Here is a 23502-nt window from a genome sequence, read left to right as displayed (position 1 = left end):
ATGTGGCATCTCTGCCCAACTCTGCTTTCAGTGACCTCACGTTGGTAGCTTGAAATCGGCCACGGTGGGAGTATTCATCCCACGGAAGTCGGCAGATACTCCCGAGTCGCAGAGCTGGGGTGGGGGGAGGATGGGCGGCTGTCGCAGGTCCAGGTCGCTTGGCTGACGACGGGGTGTCCTCCCTGGGGCTGTAGGACACGTGGTACGAGTTCCGGGTCCTGGCTGTCATGCAGGATCTGATCAGCGAGCCCAGCAACATCGCCGGCGTCTCCAGCACAGGTACTTGGGGGAGGGGCGGCGTCTGTGGAACAGCTCTTATGGGAAGAGGTTGAGCTGGAAGTAGAGCGAAAGCGCCGGCTGAAGCCTGCCAGGTGGGTAGGATTTCTCCGTGTAAAGAGCTGCGTTCATGACCGTTTCTATAAGGTAACCACAGAGAGAAATCTAGTTAAGGTTCTTGTTAGAATAGTTGAAAAGGACTTAAGCCCTTTTGCTATAACATTTCTGTTCCTCTGGTGTCATCCTCTTGGGGGTGGGGGGTGAATTGGAGCAAAGAGACAGAAACAGGTCAGCAGTACTTACTGACGCCTCTCGTTAAGATGGCTTCATAATTAGGGTGTTTCATTTGGAAAATTGCTGTTTGGTGTTGTTTTCCTCCATTCCTTCCTCTCCGTAGATATTTTCAGGCTAAATAAAGCCAACTCCCCAGCATTTTCTCCATTTATCTTTCTTTCTCTTGGCTCTGGTCCCATGTCTATACATCTTTCTCCAGCTCCACTCCCTCACATGTAGCAGGCCCCTCTCCCAGAAGTGGTTCCCTTGGTCTGGGAAGAGGTTTTTGCTTAGTGATCCAGCAGTGGCTCATGTCCTCGGGCAGCGCTCGCAGAGACCTTCGGAGGCAGTGGGCAAGAGCTGGGCCGAGAAGCTCGTGCTCGGGCCTGGTGGAGATATGGGGGCAGCGGGGAGGGCAGGGGGTGGGCGGGCGAGAAAGCCGGTGGGGAGCGGCTGTGACTTCTGTCGCGTGTACTAGGCACTGTGGGGCTGTTTTGCTCTACACGGAGGTGCCTGCTGTAGCAGCAGAGACGAGCGTACTTCTGTCTTGGCTTCCCTCCAGGGAAGAGAGCTGCAGCCAAGCTAGAAGAGAGGACTTGAGGGTTTGGGGGTGCCTCTCACGAACTGTTCTGCATTCGGTGGCTTTATGTCTCGTTCCCGGCAGTCGGGAGGTTCCCGTGGTAAACAAGGATGCAGCTCCCTCGGCGTTCCCTGTCTCGAAGCCTCCCACTTCCAGAGGCTGAGCCCTCTTTCTACTCAACCAGTCGGCACGATCTGGATTGTTTTAATCCCTCGCTGTCCTCGACATGGCAATGGATTCTGGCCAAATGTATCAAGATACATAGGCTTCCCCTTTGATGAGCCTGTAGAGCAGCACTTATTAACACAACTGTCAGGTGACACGTAACGCAGTGGACTGGTCCAGTCTCGGCTGTCACTCTGAGCTCTGCGGACCTGGGCACCAAGTGAGGCTCACTTCTGCCTGTAGAACAAGGACGTTGTTTGATGCCCCGATCCGTGCCAGCACGTGCCTGTGGTGCCCAGGACACGCTGACCCCCTGCAGAAGTTGCCCGCCTGCACCGTGATGGTTAGAAAGGGGCACCTGCGTTCTGCAGCAACAGCCCTGCTGCTGCTGCTGCTGCAGAGTTTCACCCTCTGGGCCCTGGTCCTATAGAGAGGTTGGTGGGAGTCACGATGCCCGCGTGACGCTTAGGCCCCTGCAGTGTCCAGTCAGCTAGTCACGGGTTCCGTGTAGAGCGTGCTGGTAGGTGAGGGTGGCTGGTAAGGTGCTGGGCCAGCGCAGACCATCACAGAGCTGGCGTCCCACAGGGAAGAGATAACAGATGGTGTTTCCTCTCCACAAGCAAGGTAGCGATTCCTTGGCTCTGTAAACGCCCTCTTCTCCGTCTTCCCGCCACGCCACCTCTTCATTTTTAGGGCGGAGCCTTAGTGATGTCTGTCCTACACAGGTGGGGAACCACCTGGGGCCCTAGGGAGGGAGGGTCTAACCCGTGCTCTCCCCCTATCCCCCCAGACATCTTCCCGCAGCCGGACCTGACCGAAGATGGCCTGGCTCGGCCGGTACTGGCTGGAATCGTGGCCACCATATGCTTCCTGGCTGCGGCCATCCTGTTCAGCACCCTGGCCGCCTGCTTTGTCAACAGGCAGCGCAAGCGGAAGCTCAAGCGCAAGAAAGGTAGGTGTCGCCTTGAAAACAGGGAAACTGGGACCTCGTGGGCAGAGCTGCCGATGGGACCTGCTCTGATGGTGGGAGAGTCGGCTGGGACCGAAACGAGGGTGGAGGCAAGACCCGGTGGGGGCACGTGATCCTGGACCCAGACGTGCCAGGTGCTAGGGTGCTGCTTCCCTGCGGGGCTTTGGTCTGGGCCCTGCTGACAGCTGGGGAGGGCTGTGTGGCGTCAGGCCTCAGCGGGCTCCCCTCTTTCTCCCTCCAGACCCTCCACTCTCCATCACGCACTGCAGGAAGAGCCTGGAGTCTCCGTAAGTGGTCTAGCCCCAGAGAGACAGGGTACGGCCATCTGGGGTGGAGGGTGGAGGGCTCGCTCCGCCCCATGACAGCGTTTCTAAGCTGTTTTCCCTTAATTGATCTGCACGGTAATTTTAAGTTGTCCGCACTAATGGGGGAGCAGTAGTGTAGATGACCCAAAATGGTAGATGAGCTGTTCATTTCTTTGATTTTTTTTCCATCCTAACAGATGTATCTTCTTAATATGCCTTGTTTAAGTTACTCTTAAAATGAGCTTGCATTCCTTGAGCAACCTGGGAGTGAAGTTGCAGGTGTGACTGGAGAGAGGTAGCAAACATAGGAGCAGGCAGAATAAACGCGGAAACGAGGTGTCCATTTGGAAAGTGGACAGCGCACGCCTGGACAGTCGAGAGTTGAGGGTCGGCCAGAGTATTCCACGCCGGCACACGCCACCCGCCAGCATTCCTCCTCCTCACTGGCGTCCTCCTAGGCGCGTGTGGTACTTTGCAGGGAGAACGGAAAGCAGTAGTGTCCTCTGAGCTTCCTCACGCCTCCTGCTCTCTCCCTGTCCCCAGCTTGTCCTCCGGCAAGGTCAGCCCCGAGAGCATCCGCACACTCCGCGCCCCGTCCGAGTCCTCCGACGACCAGGCCCAGCCGGCGGCCAAGAGGATGCTGAGCCCCGTGCGGGAGAAGGAGCTGTCCTTGTACAAGAAGACCAAGAGGGCCATCAGCAGCAAGAAGTACAGCGTGGCCAAGGCGGAGGCCGAGGCGGAGGCCACCACGCCCATCGAGCTCATCAGCAGGGGCCCCGACGGCCGCTTTGTGATGGACCCCTCCGAGGTGGAACCCTCTGCGAAGGCTCGGCGCATTGAGGGCTTCCCCTTTGCGGAGGAGACCGACATGTACCCTGAGTTCCGCCAGTCGGACGAGGAGAATGAAGACCCGCTGGTGCCCGCGTCTGTGGCCGCCCTCAAGTCCCAGCTGACCCCTCTGTCATCCAGCCAGGAGTCTTACCTGCCACCACCAGCATACAGCCCTCGGTTCCAGCCCCGCAGCCTGGAGGGCCCTGGCGGCCTGGAGGGCCGGCTCCAGGCCACTGGCCAAGCCAGGCCACCCGCTCCCCGGCCCTTCCACCACGGCCAGTATTACGGGTACCTCAGCAGCAGCAGCCCTGGGGAGGTGGAGCCGCCGCCCTTCTACATGCCGGAGGTGGGCAGCCCCCTGAGCTCTGTCATGTCCTCGCCACCTCTGCACACCGAGGGGCCTTTCGGCCACCCCGCCATCCCCGAGGAGAACGGAGAGAACGCTTCCAACAGCACGCTGCCCTTGACTCAGACGCCCACCGGCGGGCGCTCCCCAGAGCCCTGGGGCCGGCCGGAGTTCCCCTTTGGGGGACTGGAGACCCCGGCCGTGGTGTTCCCCCACCAGCTGCACCCGTGTGATGTGGCTGAGAGTCTGCAGCCTGCAGCCGGCCTCCCCCGAGGACTGCCGCCCGCCTCCCTGCCGGTGCCCGCAGCCTACCCGGGCATCCTGTCTTTGGAGGCGCCCAAGGGCTGGGCTGGCAAGGCGCCGAGCAGAGGCCCTGCCCCAGTGCCCCCCGCCGCCAAGTGGCAGGACAGGCCTGTGCAACCTCTGGTGAGCCAAGGGCAGCTGAGACACACCAGCCAAGGCATGGGCATACCCGTGTTGCCTTACCCCGAGCCGGCCGAGCCGGGGGCGCACGGCGGCCCCAGCGCGCTGGGCCTGGACACCCCGTGGTATGAGCCTCAGCCCCGGCCCCGGCCCAGCCCCCGGCAGGCCAGGCGCGCCGAGCCCAGTTTACATCAAGTGGTGCTACAGCCCTCCCGGCTCTCGCCTCTGACCCAGAGCCCCCTCGGCTCGCGCACCAGCTCCCCCGAGCTCGCCGCGCGGGCCCGGCCGCGCCCCAGCCTCCTGCAGCCGGCCGAGGTGTCGGAGACCGCCCTGCAGCCGCTGGCTGCCGTCAGCTTCTCGCGCAAGTCCACGCCGTCCACGGGCTCCCCGTCCCAGAGCAGCCGCAGCGGCAGCCCCAGCTACCGGCCCACCGTGGGCTTCACCACTCTGGCCACGGGCTACCCCTCCCCTCCGCCGGGCCCCGCAGGGCCTGTGGACCACTTGGATGTGTTTGGACAGACGCCTTCCCCTCGGAGGGTGGGGGAGGAGCTGCTCAGACCGGAGCCGCCCCCGCCACCATTACCTACCGCAGGGTGAGTGTGAGCCGTCTCTCCTGCCCACCGCCGCCTGGTCATCTTCCTCCCCTTTCCTCCCCTGCCCTCGCCCTTCCATCCACCGACTGACAGGGCTTGTCGGGACACGCTGCAGCATCCCTTCGGGAGAGGAGCGCTGGTCTTGGCAGCGGCAGGGAGTGGTCACTGGGGGGGGGTGTGGCTTACCTGCCCAGGTACCCTGCCAGGGGCATGAGGGGTCTTCCTCATCCAGCCCAGAGCTCTCAGGAGGCCATCCGGGGGCCGGGGGAGAGGACGTGGCCAGGGGATGTGTGGTGTGTCCCCATGAGTGGTCCTCCGGGGCCTTCTGGAGTGGAGAGCCCACCACGTCCCCATGAGCCTGGCTTTGGGCGGTTCCAGGGTTGGCCCGGAGACCTTGTATCCAGCCTCCTTTTCTTCCTCGGCCTCTCCTCCTCGAAAGCAGGACCCTGGGGCCTGACTTCCCTGGACCACCAGGCTCCTGTCCCCACCCTCCTGCCCTTAGCAGCCTAGTGAGTGCCGCCTCCCGCCCCCATCTGGCCCCCCAGCCTCCCTGGAGGCTGCGTCCTGGAGGCTGGGAGCAAAACCTCAGGCCTCTGAACCGTGTGCCCGAGCCACACGCCCCACCCCAACCTGTGTGCCTCGCAGGGAGCTGCAGACAGACAGACAGACAGACAAGCCCCTGCGATCAGCCGGCCTGGGGGAGCCCACTGTAAACTGTAGCAGCTGGTGTGCCAGGTACCAGTCAGCCTGGACGCCTGCCCGTGTTCTTTCTCTCTGGTCTTTCTTCTGCTCTCCTCCCTCCTCCTCCCACTACTTCCTCCCCAAGTCCGTCCTTCTGTCCGTCTCTCTTCCTTCTCCATCCTCTTTGGGTTGGCCCGACTTGCTGGGAAGAGTCTGCACCGTCCGTAGTCCCCCATCCCTCCTGACCCCTGCCCCGGTTCCGTCCTTTGGTCTCTTTTTGATGTGGCCGCCTGTGCAGGGGAGCAGAGTCCAGAGGAGGCTGGCCTGGTGGTAGGCAGACGGGAGGAGGTCGAGAGGAGGGAGCCCAGCGCCCTTCCCTTGCCCCCTTCCCTCCCCCCCACTCTGGTACCTGGAAGCACAAGCCTCACCTCCCACCCCGGCTCAGGTGGGGAGCAGCTCGGGAGGTGGAGGAGAGCTGCGTGCTGTCTGTGCAGGAGATGCGGGGGGCTGTGCCCTGTCGTCTGTGCTTTGTGCAGCCCTCATCTGCTTCGTCCCATTGTGCCGTCTGGGTCTCTGTCTCTCTCCTTACTGCTCACCCCATTCTCTGGCCTCGCTTGTCGGTTCTCTGGTCCCTGTGCTCCTCCCCTTCCCTCTGGGTGTGCGTGGGTGGTTCCCGGCACCCATGTTGATAACCGCTTTGTTTCTGATTGATCTCAGCTATCTGGGCAGTGTTGTCGAGACAAGCCTCTCTTCAGCTCAATAGGTAAGGGAGCTCCGGCTGGGTGGGTGGGCAGGGGGCGGACCAGCGGACGGGCTTCCGCAGGGCCAGCGCTTCCTCCATAGGGGAATCCAGACCACAGCCCTCACCCCTCTGTGGGGCGGCAGCCTCCGCCCCGATGGCCCGTGGCTTCTGGGTCCCCACGCCCTGCTGCTGCCACAGCTGCCGGGCCTCGCTCGCACTGCCTCGCTGCAGCTTCTGAGCCCCTCCCAGAGCCTCCCTGCAGTTTTTGCACTCAGACACCTCGCCATCCTGCTGCCCAGAGCTTCCCACAGAAGCCCTTGGGGCCCTGCATGCACCCTCAGGGGCCTAGAATGCCTACGAGCGCTTTGCACCTCTGCACCTTGGAAACCTGGCCGGGCACGTGGTGTCTCGGAGCACCGGCCCCTTTCTGCCCGGTTTCCCCAGTAGCAGGCGTAGAGACCCCCTTCCTCCCTCAGCCCCCCGGGTGCAGATCTCCCCCTGGGGTGGCCGCTCCCTCACTGTCCTCTCGGGATCCTGCCAATGCTCGGTCCTCCCAGGAGCACGCGGCTGGGCTACGGCCCTGCTCCTTTCCTCACCAGCCGGGTCTTTCTCAGGGCCAGGCCACCTGTGGTCCTCTGAGGGCAGGGGCAGGTCACCACTCCTGAGCCCGCTCTGCAGCCTGTTGGCTGTCACAGGACCGAGGCGTGGACCTCGCCTGCGGGCTCACGTTGCTCTCAAGGCCCCTGCAGTAGCCACTCCTGATGTCCCTGGGCCACAGCTCCGGGAAGGGGTCTTGGAGGAGCTCCGCCGGAGGAGAGGACAGGCCCCCGGGCAGAAGGCAGCTCTGCTCTCCATGTGGGCGACTCCTTCCAGGTGGAGGTCTCGGGAGCTTGACAGCAGAGGGGTGCCAAGTCTCTCTGAGAGGTTTTTGTGGTCCCCTGAGGCCTGCTCAGTCTCACGGCCGCTGACAAGATCTTCCTTTTGCCGTGGACGCCAGTCCCGTGCTTGTGGCAACAAGCAAACGCAGGCACCAGGCACTCAGATGGGAGAGGGAGCCTCCTCTGGGCGCTTCTGGCTTCCTGGGTTGAAGTCTCTGCATCCCTTCCCCACCTGGAGACGGCAGGAGGGCTAACGGTCCTGACTCAGGACCTTCGGTCTCCTCTGGGCGTAAGGATGGCCTCCCGTAAAAAGGACGGCCGTGCCACGAGAGTGTCTGCAGCCAGAGGTCGCGGGATTGTGTGAGGCTGGCCGGGTGCCACGCCGCAGCCATGAGCTCGGGGAGACCAGGGACAGTGTAGTTAGGAGCGGCCAATGGGGTGACAGTGATGGGACCGCCCTCCACCTTCCTGCTCTCCTCCCTGCCCCCAGTTGTGACCCCCCTGCTGCCCCCAGAGGAGTGATGACTCCAGGCCCAGCTCTCACTCCACTCCGGGAAAGTGCCTGGGCCTGGGCCCCGTTCTGGTTCGTGACCCCCTCCCCGGTGTCCCCACCTGCCAGACCTGGGGGCTGGGTGCCCTCTCACTGCTGTGGTAAACCAGGAAACCAGGGGCGCGATGCAGGGTGGTTTCCGCCTGGCCCGGCCAGCTCTCCAGCCTTGCGGAGTCAGGCCCTCACCGTGCTGCCTGCCGAGAGCTCTGGGTGGAGGCTGCTGGGCCCTTGCAGGAGCCAGGCTCCTTCTCGGGCGCCACCCTCACACTGCCTTTGCATGTGTCCCCGCTGGGTCTCGTTGGAGGTGGTGTGACTCGTCTCGTCCACGTGTGTCCTTGCTCTGTTCCCACTTCCTTTGCTCTCCCCTGTTCTGCTCCCGCCCCGCCCCGCCTCCTCTCCCCTTTCCTCCTCCTCCCAGCTCCCTTCTCGGACCTGTCCCTTTGTGGATGGGGCTCTCCGTTCCCTGTCTGACACCAGTAGCGGCCCTGTTCTTGCCTCCCCTCTGATCCCCTTTCCGGTTCATACTGACCTTGGCCTCCACGAGGCAGGTGGGTTGGGAGCGTGCTGGGGCCCCTTGTACTGGGTGAACCGTGGGAAGGAGGTCCCGTTGGTAAAAGCCTCTGCCGAGTTCGGAGGCCACACACTTGCCCCACCAGAGGGGGGCTGTCTGTGGGCGCAGTGGTGGGCACTGATCTCCGGACTCCTGGCTGGCTGTGCTGTGGCAGACGGTGGGTTCACCCATGTCCTGGCTACACCGTGGATGTGAGTGGGTGTCCTCGGTCTCCACCCCAGTCCTGTAGTCAGACGGCAGAGTGTCCGCTCAGGAGAGGAAGGAAGTGCTCCTTCATCACTGCTCTGCCTGTCACCGGGCACGGCAGCCGCCGGGGTAACGGCCAGCTCTTGGGGCAGGAGGGCAGGAAAAGTCCGGAGGATTTCGACTGTCCTGCCCTGTGGTTTGCCTTTTTGAACCTGGCTGTGTCTTTCTTCCCCTGCTCTGGGTGAGCATAGAGATATGCACTAAGGCCTCTGGGGCTATCTGGTTGTGATTTGGATTTTGTATGGATTTGATAACAGGTGAGAGAGAGAAAAAGAGAGTGTTAAGGTCAGTTTCAGGCTGTCTTTGGTAGGTGTGAACCACAAAGAAACACCTGTGGGACAGAGAACTGGGGTTCATGGGGAACACGGTCCGGAGAAGCCCCTGGGCTTTAATTTCAGGCCTTCACCTTCCAGTAATGCTCGTACTTTCTGGGGGATGGGGTCCAAGTTTGCTGAATTCTTGCGTGTTCTGGAAGAACTGGGGCTGACTGGAAAGAGAACTCCGGCCTCGCCTCCCTGGAGGGCACCCCACTGACCAGCCCTGGACTACCTGCTGCCCTTGTTCCAGGGATGGGATGCAGCTGCTTCACCCAGCCTCCTACTGTCTGAACGTCATCGGCATCAAAAGTCCATTACCTGAAAGTCCCCTGGGGGGCTTGGTGTTGATAGGGGACATGGCCCCCCTTTCCCCCTTCCCAGAGAAGGGAGGTGGTTTGATGTCTGCTGGGACACATTTCACTTGACTTTTCTACATAATTAGCTGAATATAAAGACCCATTTTGCCCCCTCCCCTGTACCTCCCGTCCTTCCAGACCCTTGCTTTTATTTTTTGCCTCCTGTACCGGGAGAGTGTTCCAGTGCCTTGGGGAGCCTTCTCCTGTCGTGCATCTGAGCCTGAGCACCAAGCCAAACGCGAAAACAGGTGGACAGCAGGTGCCTTGGAAGAGCTGGAGCTTGGCTGCTTCACAGGGGAAAATTGGCTTCCCCCACTCAGTGGATTGTTGCTGCTCGGGAATCATTGCCTGAGGGCATCACTTCAGCCAGCCTTCCCCCTCCCTGGTCTGCCATCTCTGGCTCTGCCGCTGAAGCAGAGGATGTCAGTGACCGTGGCAGCGAGCGCGTTCAGGGCAGGCTGATTGCTCAGGTGCACGCAAAAGCAGTGTTTTCCTTCCATGCAGCTTCTGCACCTGCTTCCCTTAGGAAGAAGCTGGACACGCAGTTTATCTGATGTTGAGAGTCCTGGCTCTTACCCCATGATAACTGGATTATAAGATAGACTGCCTAACCTCTCTAAACTAACTTCAGTTTCTCCATCTGAAAAGTGGGGTCAATACAGTATTTGCCTCTTAGGGATGTTGTAAGGGTTAAAGAAAATTATTGCAGGGAACATAGATCAGTGCCTGGCGTGGTAAGTGGTAAGTAAATGCTGTATGATAAAAGCGGTAATAGTAGTGATATGTTGCTTGTAATAATAATGTTGTCCCTGGAAGTTTCAGCTGGCTTGGAGCATCCCTAGGAGTTTTCAGGGGCACCCTGTACCCATTTCTCTCATGCCCAGAGGGTCACCCTGAATTGCGCTGTTTGCTTACTGGACCCTGGGTCCACTTGCTTGCCATGCACCTCCTCAGACTGTACACCATTCATCTGTATGGCCTTTTGGAAGACTCTGGCCAGGACCAGGAGGCAGATGAACTGAGCTGTGGATTCATGTCTTTTTCCTTTTAGGCAGCACGAAGAAGCCTTAGTCCAGGATGAGCGGGGGGTGAGGACGTTGCATCAGCTCTGGGAAGTCATGCTCCCTCGTGCCCTGGCCATCTCCAACCTTTGTCTGCCCCCCAAGTTTCCTTCCTATTGCTGCTGTGCAGGGTCTCCATGGGTAGGCTGTGGGGTTTGTGAAAGAGGAAGGAAGGGGGAGTTGGCAGGCAGGTCTTCGGGGTGAAGACCCGACCTCCAGTGGTGAGCTGGACTCCTTCTCTCTGAGACTGTGTGCATGTAGCTGGGTTCTTAGTTCTGTGCTCTTAGGGGGCTGTTGAAAATTAATGTCTCTGACCTGAACTTGGGAGGAGCTTCTCCATGCTGTATCTACTAAAGGATGCTGGAATGATGGCATCCATCAAAGAAGATGTAGGTTGCTTCACTATCAGTTAGCGCAAGAAACCCCAGGAACCAGAGGCTTACCTACAGTTAGTCTGTATGCTTTTCTTTCTCATCCCTGCAGAGATATCTGATGTTGGGGAGATGCGGCTGTAGTCTTCCCACCCCTTTTTTTTTTTAAACCTTAGATTGCTTGCTCACCACTGGGGGCTTTTTTTCCCCTCACAGGTTTGGCTGTCTACTTCTTCTTGTCAGCATTTACCCACCACTGATTGTGAGGGAGGTGGAAGAGGGAGGTGTGACTCGCCCCCATCCACCAGGGTCCTGGAGTGTCCCTGCTTCCCTGATGGTGTGCTAATGCCAGCACTGGAGGGAAAGAAAGAGCGACCTGTCTCCCTCTTCCCCCCCTTACTCCTCAGGGTCCAAGTTTGGCTTACTTTGAGAAGAAATGGCATTGATCCATGTCTTCTAGATTTTCTTCTTTTATGATCCTTGAACAGTTCTCTCCAGTAAGCGCAGACTGTCACAGACAGTCCATCCTCTCAGCTCTCTTTGGGCCCCTTTGTCACCTGGGCAGCACAGGCTCCAGTTAAGTTGTTGCCTTTGTCCTAACCATGCAGTTGCTCTGTTAGGCAAACGGCTACACCCACTCGACAACCGGGGCAGAAAGAGACGCTGACGTAGGTGGTCTCCTCTCCCATAACCTTGGTTTTTCTGTCGAATCTTAAAATATGGATCCACTGGATACCTGCTGCGGATATCAAGGGCTTTGCAAGCCTGCCTGATTTGGACACTCACCGTCACAATCCACTTCCATCCTCTTCTGTTCTCTCACATGACTGATGAAGCCTGAGCCCAGTCTGCTGCTGAAATGTTGGTGGACAACAACTGTTAGTTGCTATTGGCTGCCGGGGTTCTGCCTGAATCTTGGCGATGGAGGAGATGATTTCACTGGGCATTGGGTTCCCATCTGGCCCGGCCCTGTCTTTCCCGGAGGAGGACAGTCAGTGGGGTGGGGTTGTTCTTCTGGTCCTTTAATCTGCCCCTTTACTTTTCATTTCAAGGTCTTGACTGTGATGATCCACAAACTTCAGACATCCCAGCTGCTTCCTTCTCCGACTTCCTTGCCCCAGCTTGAGTGCCGTGTGATGGGTTCGCCATTAAAGCCTGTCTCTCCCTTTCCTAGGCCATCTGATGGCTCTACAGATTGGTGTCCACCTGCAGCAGGCCTCCCACTGCTGGAGCTCTCCATTGGGGTTCTCTCTTCCAGGAGCAGCAGGAAGGCAGGTGTCAAGGAGCTGGTCATGGGCACCTGGGACTCCGTAGAGCTGTGCTCTGTCTCCTCTGGGTCAGCTACTTGGCTTTCTTCCAGCTCCTCTTCCAAAGCTCTCTCGTCTGGGAGCTGACCTGTGCCTCTCCAATTGTCCCTTCCAGGACACATCCACCTGCTCCTGGGAATGCTGCTGTACCTGAGAGGCTGGAGGCTCTGAAATACCAACGGATAAAGAAGCCCAAAAAGTCATCCAAGGGCTCCTCGAAGTCAAAGAAACGATCCGGTAAATGTCGAGAAGCACCCTGCTCCTCTCTTCCCACCCTGACCCGCCACTACGGGCTTGTCTGGCTCAGGATCCCAGCCCTGGGTTCTCTGCACAATCGACTCCTCCAGCTTATCTCGTTCTTTGCTTCTCTTTAATACTAATTGTCAAGGAATACACAAATAGAATTTTCATATCAAAAAATGAGAAAAGTAAGGTTAAAAGTCTCAGATCATCCTCCCAGTTCTGTTTCATCCAACCTGGGAACCATCCTTCTTGGGGGTATGTGTGTTCAGAACCCTTCTGTGCATACACCTTTAGAAAACATGGCATTGTTTCAGTGTATTTTTTTTTTTTTTTTTTTTTTTGGCTGCGTTGGGTCTTTGTTGCTGTGCGCGGGCTTTCTCTAGTTGCGGCGAGCGGGGGCTACTCTTCATTGCGGTGCGCGGGCTTCTCATCGTGGTGGCTTTTCGTTGTGGAGCACAGGCTCTAGGCGTGCGGGCTTCAGTAGTTGTGGTGCACAGGCTTAGTAGTTGTGGCTCCCAGGCTCTAGAGCGCAGGCTCAGTAGTTGTGGTGAACAGGCTTAGTTGCTCCGCGGCATGTGGGATCTTCCCGGACCAGGGATCGAACCCATGTCCCCTGCATTGGCAGCCGGATTCTCAACTACTGCGCCACCAGGGAAGTCCCCTGTATTTTTTAACAACATAAATAGTACTTTTCTTTCTCATTCTGTCATATGCCTTGGACATATCCCTATCTCCTTAAATATTTCCTCTTTATCATTTCAGGCCTCTGGTTGGACATGAAATTTTGGGGTCCTACTCAGTGTTAAGGGGTCACTGTGGCATGGACTCAGCCTCTGCGGGCTGGCCAGACTTTTCTCCATGAGATAGAGTGAAATTGCCGTATTTCATGAAAAGGACACCACTACTGAAATGTGTGATGTTTATCCAGCAGCGATAGGTAGCTTCTAATATAGTGCAAAAATAATTCAGCCGTTTTTCAGACTTAGAAAATATTTATCACATGCTCTCTTTTTACCAGTGGTTTTGGACGTGCTGTGACAGGCCGTCCAGGAAGACCACTGCCCAGCTTCCTTGCCAGTCTTCCTTATCTACCAGAGTGCAGCTTTCTGCAGAGGCTGGGTTATGGAAGAGTGACACACAGAGGCCCTTGAATCTTTGGGAGGCAGTGAGCACTTAGTTCTCTCTTAGCCTTCAGGTGGTACTATTATCCTGTTAGTTTATAGGTTGGAATACTGAGGTGGAGAGAAAGAAATGAATTTTTTAGGTTTTGGGAGAGAAATTAGAGCCCAAAGCTGAATTTTCAACCCATTTAAGCCCATTTCAGGTTAAGACCCATCTACATACCTACCTACCTACCTATCATTTATCTATTATCCTTTTTTTTTTGCAAAAAAGTCCCACGAGATGCCTAAATTCTCTGTTGTTCTGCTTGCAGTGGTCCCGTTTCCTGTCATATGTCCACAACTCGCAAATGCCCCCCGTATTTAGCCCAGATCTTGTCCATGAGCTCAAGTCTCATATTTCCAGGTGCCTGCTCCACATGCAGCTGGATGTCCTGTAAGCCTTTACCGTGTTCAAAATAGAGTTACTGATTATCCAGATGTGCTTCTCGGTTCTTTCCCAGTTTCATAAAAGGCACTCCTACCTGCCCAGTTGCTCAGGGTACTTCATCCTTGACCCTCTTCCTTTCACGTCTTACATCCAGTCCATCTGGTAAGGTCTGTTGACTTAACTTTTAAAACACATCCTGAATCTGACCACTTTTTTCTGTCTCAAATGCTAAAGCTAAATTACGAGTCATTCCCATCTCTCACCTTGCCCAGAGCAGCGGCCTCCTCTCTGGCCCTCCTGCCTCCGTCCTGGCTCCTGCAGTGTATTCAGCACACAGCGACCACAGTGATTTTTAGAAAGTCCCGGGAGTGTGCACACACATACACGCATGCACAGGTACACACACGCTTCTGATTAAAACCCTCCAGAAGCTTCCCTTCCCCCTGCAATCAGAACAGACTTCTGCCCACCCTTCCTGCCTCACCGACTCTGCTCGCTCTGAGTTACCGTGATGTCCTTCCTTCGGTCAGCAGGTCACGTTTGCTCTCAGCCTGGGGCTTTCACACCGTGGGAACACTTCTCCCCCAGGTCTGTGGAAGGTTCATAATTCAAGACTCGCCTCGGGGTTACTCCTTCAGAGTAGAAACAGTGCCTCATTCATTTGCCATCTAGTGATCCTATTTTATCTTCCTTGGTAGCACTTGCAGTATCTGACGGTTTTATATCTGTAGTTTTTAAGTCTTTATAGTTTGTCTCTTCCTCACCATTGCCACATTGAAGTATAATCTTCTAGAATGCAAGGGCTTTACCTCTGTGTCCCCAGAAGGACCATAAGGCAGAGGGATGGCCCTGGCAGTCCAGGGTGGGCCAGACCTGACTCTAATGCGTATGGATAAAATCTGTGTGACGTCCATCACTGCCTGGGGGAGGCGGTGGCGGGGGGGAAAGTGTGCTGAGTCCCAACCCCAGTACCTAGAATGATGCCTGGTACCCAGGAGGCACTAAAAGAGACGTATGAATATTTCTTTAATATCGATAAATAGAAATATTAGATAAAAGGTATTGAATATATTCAATATTAAATACAAGATGAAAAAGAGATGTTGCTTGACTAGATCTGTGAATCTGCAGGAAGTACAGCCACAGCTGTCCTGCTTCCTGGCTCTCACTAGGACAGCACTTGGGGTGGCCCCGGGCACTGGCCCTTAGTGGTTCCTCTGCTGCACACTCTGCACTTGGGTGATTCCGGCGTGTGACCCTAGAGGCCGGGCACCGTGCCCTGCAGAGGACGGCTGGGTGTGTGAGGCTGCCTTCTCCCTTTCACCACTGTCTTCTCTTTTCCTGTGTGTGTGCACCTGCTCCTCCTCAGATGGTTCTGCCTCCCAGGCTCAGAACCTTCCAAACTCTCAGGTCCTGTGGCCCGACGAAGCTGTCTGCCTCCGGAGGAAGAAGAGACATTCCCGGCCCGACCCCTTTGCCCGACTCTCAGACTTGTGCCACCGCCAGCTTCCGGAAGACCAGACGGCAATTCTCAGCAGCGTGGAGCACGATGATCCTGGCCACGCCACTTTGCTGTGATGCCACAACTTAAGCGTCCCCTGGGCGAGGATGCTGGCCGAGGGGCAAGGGTGGGCACGGGCGATGGGTGTGCGGGGCTTTGTCCTCTCCTGCCAGTGGAGGGGTGGCCTGGTCGTTAGTTTCCAGGGCTGCTCAGACCCTGGCTCTGCTTGTTCTCCCTTTGGCCTGAGCGGGTGTCTCCTCTGCATCCTGGCCTGCTGGCCTCGTGTCCAGCAGAGAGGGCTGAGGGCAGACTGGCCGCCGTGGCTGTGTGTAGAGCTCGGGAAGTGAACTGGGGACAGGGAGAGCTATGCCTCCTCCCCCGCCTTCCCCTCTTCACTGGATGGATTTTTCCCACCTCCTCAAATATCTCTGGAGTGCAAAAGAGGAAGCAATGGCTCTCACTGCTGTCTGCTTCTGTTCAGTTTCTCAAGTCCTGAAAGAGGGCTGGACTTCCTGCCATCTTCCAGATTCTACATATATATAGATATAGATGCAAATGCGTATGTGTGTAGTTTGTGGGTTTCTTTATGTATATATATGTACGTGGAAGCAAATGCTGTTTACTTCTGTGGTCAATGGAAGGAGGAGGGAGAGGGCAGCTGGCATGTGGGCTTTGTGAGGGGCTCGCGGGGGCCCTGGTGTCTCTATCTCGGGAATGAGTCCTTCTGAAGTGGGATTCATGCCTTCTCAGCTGAATTCCCCGTTTGTCTTGACCTTCTCCCATTCAGAGTGGAAGTAGGGGCTTGCCATGGTTCCTGCTGCCTGCTTTGGGGGGTTCAGCAGTGAGTTACCACAGAACTAAACATAGCCTTTATTTCTTGGTTCTGGGTGAAGAAGGGTGGCTGGTGAACGGCCAGACAGGCATCTCTCTTCGTTTCATGGTTTGGCTCAGAAGTAGAAGCTGCTTAGCAGTGGGGCCGGGAGGTGGCCCTGTGCTCAGACTCAAGCTCATCGTCAGCCCGTTGGTCCAGCCGGGCTTGGAGCCCTGTGGCCGAGGGCCTCCCACTCTGGAGCCATCTGTGCCGAGCACCAGGCGCCGTGGCTCTATTTATATCCCAGCCTGGCTCCGCACCCTCTGGAGCGCTGTTCCAAAGCCCTGATTGGATTCCTCCTTTCCTTTTGTGGGAGCTAATTCCCCAGATTGATTAATTGCCACGTGTGGGGAGCCCGCCCGCGCTCCTCTCCATGCTTCCCACATGCAGCCCGCCGCAGACCTGAGCTCCCACAGGATGGGATCAGATAAAGCTGGGGGGCCTCAGATTCTGGGTTCTGGGGTGCTCAGGCCCCTATTCCCCCAGGTCTGTTTATGAACTGGCTGAGGCCTGGGAGTGAAGCTGGAAGGGGTGGGAGGCAGGAGCCAGGCTCCATCCTTTCCCTGCCGAATTCTTGTCCTAACTCAGACTCTTAGCACCCAGAAGCTTCTGCGAGGTCGTCTTACAGCGACTACAGATGTATCTCTCTCTTCCAGTAAGGTAACGGCGCTGCCCTTGACAGGGCAGAAGGCCTCAGCGTGGCTGGGGTGCGTCTGGCGTCCTTCTCCTCCTCTCGTGCAGGAGCCTGCTCTTCCGGCCACCCGAGAATCGAGGGGGCTGTCAGGTTCCGCCAAGTACTTCCTTCTTGGTGCTGCTGTCTTGGTGGGTTTGGGGACATCCCTTGTCCCCAGATGCCTGCTTGGATGTTGGCCCAGTCAAAGCACTGGAGACTTCTGTGGCTCTCAGCGAGGCGGCCCAGGCGAGGCGGCCCGAGAGCAGGCAGCTGCACATCCCGGGGGGCTTCCATCCTAGGGGTGAATCTGCCGCCACGCAGACCCGCCCCGTGCTTCCTTCTCTTGCCCAGCGAGTGGGGACCAATTCCACCCTTGAGGCTCTGCCTCAGGAGTCACAAAAACCACAGTTTCTTTCCAAACGCAACACATCGTGGAGAAAGGAGTGGGAGGGGCAGCACTTGTAGCCTCGCCGTGTCCACTGCCCAGCCCCCGGGTGGAACCTGCGCCATCTGGCCAGTGCACTTCGCTGGGCACCAAGTCCAAGTCCAAGCCACCCTCCGGGCGGCAGCTCCAGCGAAGTAGCGACTCTGCTTCCTTCCTGAGGCAGCACTACCTCTGCCACCGTGCCCGACAGGGGACACATGGGCACCTCCTCTGGGCCCTGGGGTCGGTTGTGGCCTTTGTGCGCACTCTCATGGTGGCTGTTTCTCGAGCAGAGCAGATCCTGCTGGACTGTACGTGGGACGTCAGGGCTGTGTGTCTTCAGGGTGAACTAGGCCACCCTTTCTGAGCCCCGTGCTGGGACTGTAGACCCCGAGGTTACAACAGAAGAGGAGATGGGGGAAGGCTCTGCTGCCTTACGGTGGCATACAGGGCCCCGCCCGTGAGCCACCCCCAGTGGTGACAAAGGTGCTGACTTCTTCCTTCCTTTCTCTGGCTGTGCCCTGTACCTCAGCAGATAAGACCAAATGGTTGGAGCTGTGCTTTTTGCTGGCCACTGGGTGGCAGCTGGGCTGGGTGTCCCCAAAGCTGGGGAAGGACATAAGGCCGACCTATCTCTCAACAGCTTCGGACTCATTTCTCCTCCCAAGAGGGCTTCCTTCTTGTGACAGTGTGCATGGAGACTGGCAGCCTTCCTGCACCTTGGGGAGCTGGTTCAGTACTTCCTGTAAGGATTGCAATGGAAACTGGCAGAATACAGTTCCCTCTGTCCACGAGATGGAGACAGGGATGTCACAGGCACACACTGAAGTGCTGAGTGTGAGCATGTGCGAGAGGGTGTGCTCGTGAATGTCTGCATGGTGGGGTGCAGCCATTTCTAAGGACCAGATGTCCTTTGCGCTCTGCCCTTGAACAACTGCAGTGACGACTCTGAAGCTTCCTCTGACTTTCACGCTCCAGTCCATGGGAGATCAGGTGTCTTCCAAACTGCCCCCTGGATGATCTGGTAGCCTTGCATAGAAGTAACCTGCCCCTTCGTCCTGCATCTTGCCTGGAGACTGCAGCTGTTTCAGGTTAGGTGACTCGGAGCCCGGGGAAAGGGTAAAGTGATGCCATAAGCTGTTTAATAAGGAAAGTGGGTTTCCTGTTTCTTGATTCGCTGGCTGACCAGCTGGGGTTGAGTGTGGGCCCCGCCCAGCACGCGGTGGTCAACTTTGTCTGTGAGCTCCCAGCCTGTCTCCCTCAGCTTTCCTCAGAGACACGGGTCTGAGAGGCCTTCTGAGACTCCGCTTTCTCCAGGGGAAGGATGCTTCATCCCACAGGGCGGGCAGGGTCTGCGCCCCCTTTGAGGAGGAGCCCATGTCCCATGGTCGTGTGCAGGGGGGTGTCTCAAGCAGGGGTGGACTGGAGTCATTATTAATATTTTTCAATACTGTATTTTTGATTTGAGATCTAAAATATTTGGGGTTAAACTGATTTCACCTGTTTTCCTTTGCCCTTTTCATGCAGAGGAAACCTGGTAGGATTAACAGGTGAAATTTCCTGACTAGGGTTTGTTTTTTTTTTTAAAGGCTGACAAGATAGCTTCAGGGAGGAAACAGACTTCACAGAGCATCAGGGCGACTTTGTCACTCGCCAGGATTAGAATTCGGGGCCAAGGTGTGCATAGCTGGAGCTGTTTCTTCCAATTTTGTTAGAAAAAGCCTTTTGGTGGATTGGGGTGGGCTGGGGGAAGGAACTGTACATAAAGTACATTTTATTACTATGTAGAGAAACATAGGGAAAGAAAAGTTCATGGTTAATCCGAGGCTTGCTTTGCTTGCGCGTGACAGAGCTTTCGGCGGGGGCATCACAGGGATTGTTGGGGAACAGCAGGAAGGTAGAGTTCCTGGGGGCTCCCCTGAGTTCATCCCCCAGCCCCTCTGGGAAGCGGGCATCCATGGCTCAGTTCTACCTTTCTATCTTCAAAATAAAGGGAGGCTGGAGGCTTGGAGTCCCGTGGGTCTGCATTGTTGCCTTGAGGAGAGGACCCAGGAGTGTTTTGGGAAGGGCGTTAGAAAGCTGGAGTGTGGAGAGGAGGTCGGCTTTCTGCCGCGTGTCTGTAAGGCCAGAAGGGGAGTAGACAGCCAGGTCGGCCCCGGAGTGGGAGGCGGGGATGGATGTGACAGTAAGACCAAAGCCAGGGACATCAAGTTTACCTTTCTCTCTGGGCACATGGTAACTTAGTTACTATTCAGGGTGCCGTGTACAGGTTGGGCGTGGCCCCAGGAAGAGAAAGAGGAGAGGCTGCTCTGGGGTGGGGTGGAGGCAGTGAAGACCTTTGCGGGGGGCGATGCAGTCATTGAAAGAAGCCTGGGGGTGAGTCTTGGATCCCGAAGGGGTCTTGCTTCTTGGCTGGACATCCTTGCTCCCTCTAGAGTCAGCCTATGACGCTGAGTGCCCAAACCAAGCATGGATGTATTCTCTGTGATGTCAGTTTGTGGGGACTCCTCAGGCCCAAAGCTGGGAGACTTGTCTTGAGGTCCCTGTGCCACGAGCAGCTCTGTGTTAGTGGAGAAGGAAGAACTGTTCTTAGGGATTTGCGTCTGTTCTCATAAGGAGAAGGGCAGCTGGCCTCTTCCATGATCTGAAACTGGTCCTGAGACAGTGTCGCTGGGGGTGGAGAGGAGAGACTGAGGCTGGGTTACACCTTTCCTCCTGAGGGGGCAAGACTGCTGCAGATCACAGAGCTACACAGTGGCTGTGTTCCTACAGCTTTCGTCCTCACCTCTCTTCTTTTGTGAGATGAAAGCTACCAGTCTGGTGGACGTAGGAGGGTGAAAGGGTTCACCCTGAAATCAGACCAGCCATTCCTCTGTCCTCTTTGATGTCTCCAAACCTGCCTCCTTTCACATCAAGAGGCAGAATTTAAAAAGTTGATAAACCAAGGATCAATGCCCAGATTGGACTTCAGCGCTTTAGCAACTCGATGTTTGGTTAGGGGTGTCCATTACCACCCCCTCTGACTGGCAGTGAATCCACACTGGTCCAGTGCTTTATTTCTGGGCCCCCTGTCTGTGCTTTCAAATAAGTTTTTCATGAGCAAGTATAATATTTTGTTTGTTGGGTTACTGAGCGGGTAGAAGTGTTTCTATGACCCATTTTAAGCTAGAAGAATAAATCAGTAGGTTGACTCTTATCCAAAGACATTCCCACACCCCAAGGGTTTCTGTGTAGGATGAGGAAAAGTGAGGCATAAGTGCAAACATCACTGCTGGCTGCCCATACGTTCTAGAAGAGCTGGTGCATCTTGACTGCTAAATACTCTGGTAGAACAGCAGCCATTAATAAAATCACTTGGACAGTCTCCTCCGTGGTGGGTCAGCAGTGGTAGTTAGGGTTTCCGAAGAAGGCTGATGAAACAGTCATTAGCTTCAGATCACTGGCTGGGAGAGCTGGACTGGGGGGTTAGGGAGAAGTGGTACAAGTCCTCAGTTCCTGTCCCTGGTCCTTTGCCATCTGTCTTTCCCATCCCACTTGATGGTGACATGAATGGCTGCTGGGCCTCTTCTTTTGGAGCTTGAAGAAATATGCTCTACCAATCCCTCCCCTCCCTGGCACTGGATTCCCCGTCTTTACTGTAGGACCCAGGCCACACTCTCCCTTCCGCCCCATATACACACCAGTTACTTCCTTTTCCTTCCTATCCCACTTCACGGCTCCAGGGATCCTGACCTTATGCATGGTTTATGATGGGGAAGTGGTTGGGTGGGGAAGGGAATCTGAGAGGGGAGAAGGTTTGGGCTGGGGAGGGGGAATTTGCATTTTCAGCCTTACAAACACTGCGAGCATGCTTTTGATGATGTGCAACATACGTAGAAGGAAGGGGCAAATGCCGACTTTCCTCCTATTGGTTGATGAGGGCTTAGGGGCTTTTTGGTCCTTTTTGGCTTATGGCATCTAAGAGACCTTGTTTCTGGTGTGGGGAGTAGACCTCCTGATGGCCATCTTGCAGTCTTTGGAAGGGAAATTGTCAGTCAGTCTCAACGAATATTTCTATTGCCTACTGCGAACCAAGACGGGTCTGTTGTGAGCAGACAGTGTCCAGGCTGGGGCAGAGAGGTGGGATTGTCTCACCTGTCTCTCTGCAGTCACCAGGCTATCTCCCTGGTCTCTAGCCCCAGCCAGCTGTCTTGTCCATGTTCCTTTCCTGGGCTCAGGAAGTGAGAGAGAGAGAGAGAGAGAGAGAGAGAGAGAGCGAGCGAGAGAGAGAGCGAGAGAGAGAGAGAGAGAGAGAGAGAGAGAGAGTCCCCGCACGCATGCATGTGGTATGTGACGTTTGCATGGTGTGTGTGTGTGTGTGTGTGTGTGTGTGTGTGTGGTGTGGTGTGTGTGTGTGGTGTGGTGTGTGTGTACCTATGCATGTAGTATGTGGTGTGTTGTGTGGTGTGTATGGTATGTTTGTGGTGTGGTGTGTATGTGTGGTGTGCTTGTGGTATGTATTTGAGTGTGTATATATGTAGAAGAGATTTGTAGGGACACACTAATTGGCCTGAGTAGCCTCAGGCCTAGGACATCCTCTTTTTGGTTGATTCTTTCTTTGCGAGGCAGCTCCTACTTCGGTAGGAGGGTGAAATGAGTAATATACCACCTCTAGTGTATTTTTTATGGAGATTGTATATAAAATTACATAAATATATATAATTTGTTCTATTTTAAGGAGAGAGGGGAGCTTATGTAAGGGGGGGCGGGTGAAGGGATAGAATGCAACAGTCATGATTGGGAGGCTTCAGGTAGGGACATCTGGGGAGTGGGAAATGGGAGGGCAAGAGACTAAAGCCGGGCGAGAGGATCGGGGATTCATGCCCTCGGCACACATATATAAATGGACAGAAAGCCTATATAAAGTCTGTCTATCTAGCTTGTCTATATATCTATATGCAGTCATAGTTGGCTTTATTTTTGTACTTGTGCTTAGAGTTGTGTGGGCAGGACCACCTGGGGTGACCTGGGATTCTAGCTCATGCCTTGGTGCCCCCCCTTCACCGTCCATCCTCCATGCCTCGTCTTTTGAGACACTCTCTGTTCAGACTTGCTTGGGTCTTTCTGATGGAAATGTGTATGTAAAAGTTAAAAAAATAAAAAAACAAACAGTGCTCCCGCAGAGAGGACAAGTGAGCCGAGGGTTGTGGGAAGCTACTGGATCTGATAGTCCTGGAGAGCCAGGATCCACAGCGTCTCTTGTTACTGGGAGGAGACACTGCGGCTTGAAAGCTTTGGCACAGGTGCATAATATAGTGAGTGTGGAGAGGGGAAGGCTCTGAGTCCATCCCCATATTGCTGGGGGTGGTACCCTCATCGAGGTTACCTGGGGGCTGACAGCAGTACCTATCCTGGTTTGCAGCACTTTGACGCAGCACCCCTGCAGGTGTTTGCAGCACTTTGACGCAAGCACCCCTGCAGGCATCTCAGGAGAGTTCTGTGAGGCCTTTGGCATGGGCTTGGTCTTGGAGAAGAACACCCTGGTCATTCTTGCTGCAGGTTCTTGGAACCAGTGTGGGTGTAGTGTCTGGTATAAATACATCATAGATGCTTTTTCCAGTTATTATTTTAATTGGAAAATAGGTGGCATTGGAAACAGAATGGTCCAATCCTGGGACACTGAGTGGAGGAGGAGAAGTGGGAGGAGAACCTGGGGCATAATGGGGAGGATGGGGCCGCTGGACCCTCCTTCTGGCACCTGGCCTGGGACTTCCGGAACTGAACAATGTATCAGTAGAGTCTGACCCAGAACTGGAGATTCTGGGGAGTAGGCACTCAGTGGCACTTGAGCAAGAAACTTTGTGTGCCCTGAAGAATACCTCGCTGAGAACTCAAGACCTCAAATATGCTGCAAGGACCACGTACCCTGCAGCCTCAGCAGTCGTCTCTGGGTGCTAGCTTTTTTGTCGACTTGCCAAGAGCTCAGAGTGATGTGTTTGAAGCTGGTGCAGGGCCAAATGGTGCAGACAGCCAGGAGAGACCTGTGGAGGCAGTCTCTCTGCCCACACCCTGCTGGTCAACTAAAAAAATGCAATACTAACCCCTCCTCCCCAACTAGAGTGTCATGCTAGCCAAGGGCTTTTGTCTTATGGAGTCTGGTCATTAGAGGAATTCAGATACCTCAGCCATGGGAAGGGCATTTTTTTACATTTGGGATATTAATGGGAAGAGTAGGTAGGGGTGGAGCTTGAGTTTGACTCCTGACCCTTCTCCCACCATACTGTAGACTTAAGGGGCCCTGGCATTCACTCAGGCACTGTCCTTAGTCCCTTGCATTCCTGCTCAAGACATTCTCATTTCCCAAGGATACTGAAGGAAAATGGGCTCTGTCCATGCAATACCAGGGGAGCTCCAATAC

At 55.9% G+C, this 23502-nt stretch overlaps 1 protein-coding gene across 1 annotated transcript in view; it reads left to right on the top strand.

The window, feature by feature from the left end:
• The window catches only part of IGSF9B (immunoglobulin superfamily member 9B), a 41713-nt gene extending 26435 nt beyond the window's left edge, over nucleotides 1–15278 (top strand). The window contains exons 15-20 of the mRNA XM_060158024.1: nucleotides 195–279; nucleotides 2085–2246; nucleotides 2506–2551; nucleotides 3113–4762; nucleotides 11958–12079; nucleotides 15006–15278. Of these exons, the coding sequence (XP_060014007.1) occupies nucleotides 195–279; nucleotides 2085–2246; nucleotides 2506–2551; nucleotides 3113–4762; nucleotides 11958–12079; nucleotides 15006–15214 (2274 nt within the window). The 3' untranslated portion in view covers nucleotides 15215–15278. The remainder of the gene's footprint in view (nucleotides 1–194; nucleotides 280–2084; nucleotides 2247–2505; nucleotides 2552–3112; nucleotides 4763–11957; nucleotides 12080–15005) is intronic.
• The last annotated feature ends 8224 nt before the right edge of the window (nucleotides 15279–23502 follow it).

This window comes from Lagenorhynchus albirostris, chromosome 9, assembly GCF_949774975.1.
Source record: "Lagenorhynchus albirostris chromosome 9, mLagAlb1.1, whole genome shotgun sequence".
NCBI lineage: Eukaryota > Metazoa > Chordata > Mammalia > Artiodactyla > Delphinidae > Lagenorhynchus > Lagenorhynchus albirostris.
Note: the sequence above shows the minus strand (reverse complement) of the source record. Positions and strands in the feature narration are given on the sequence as shown.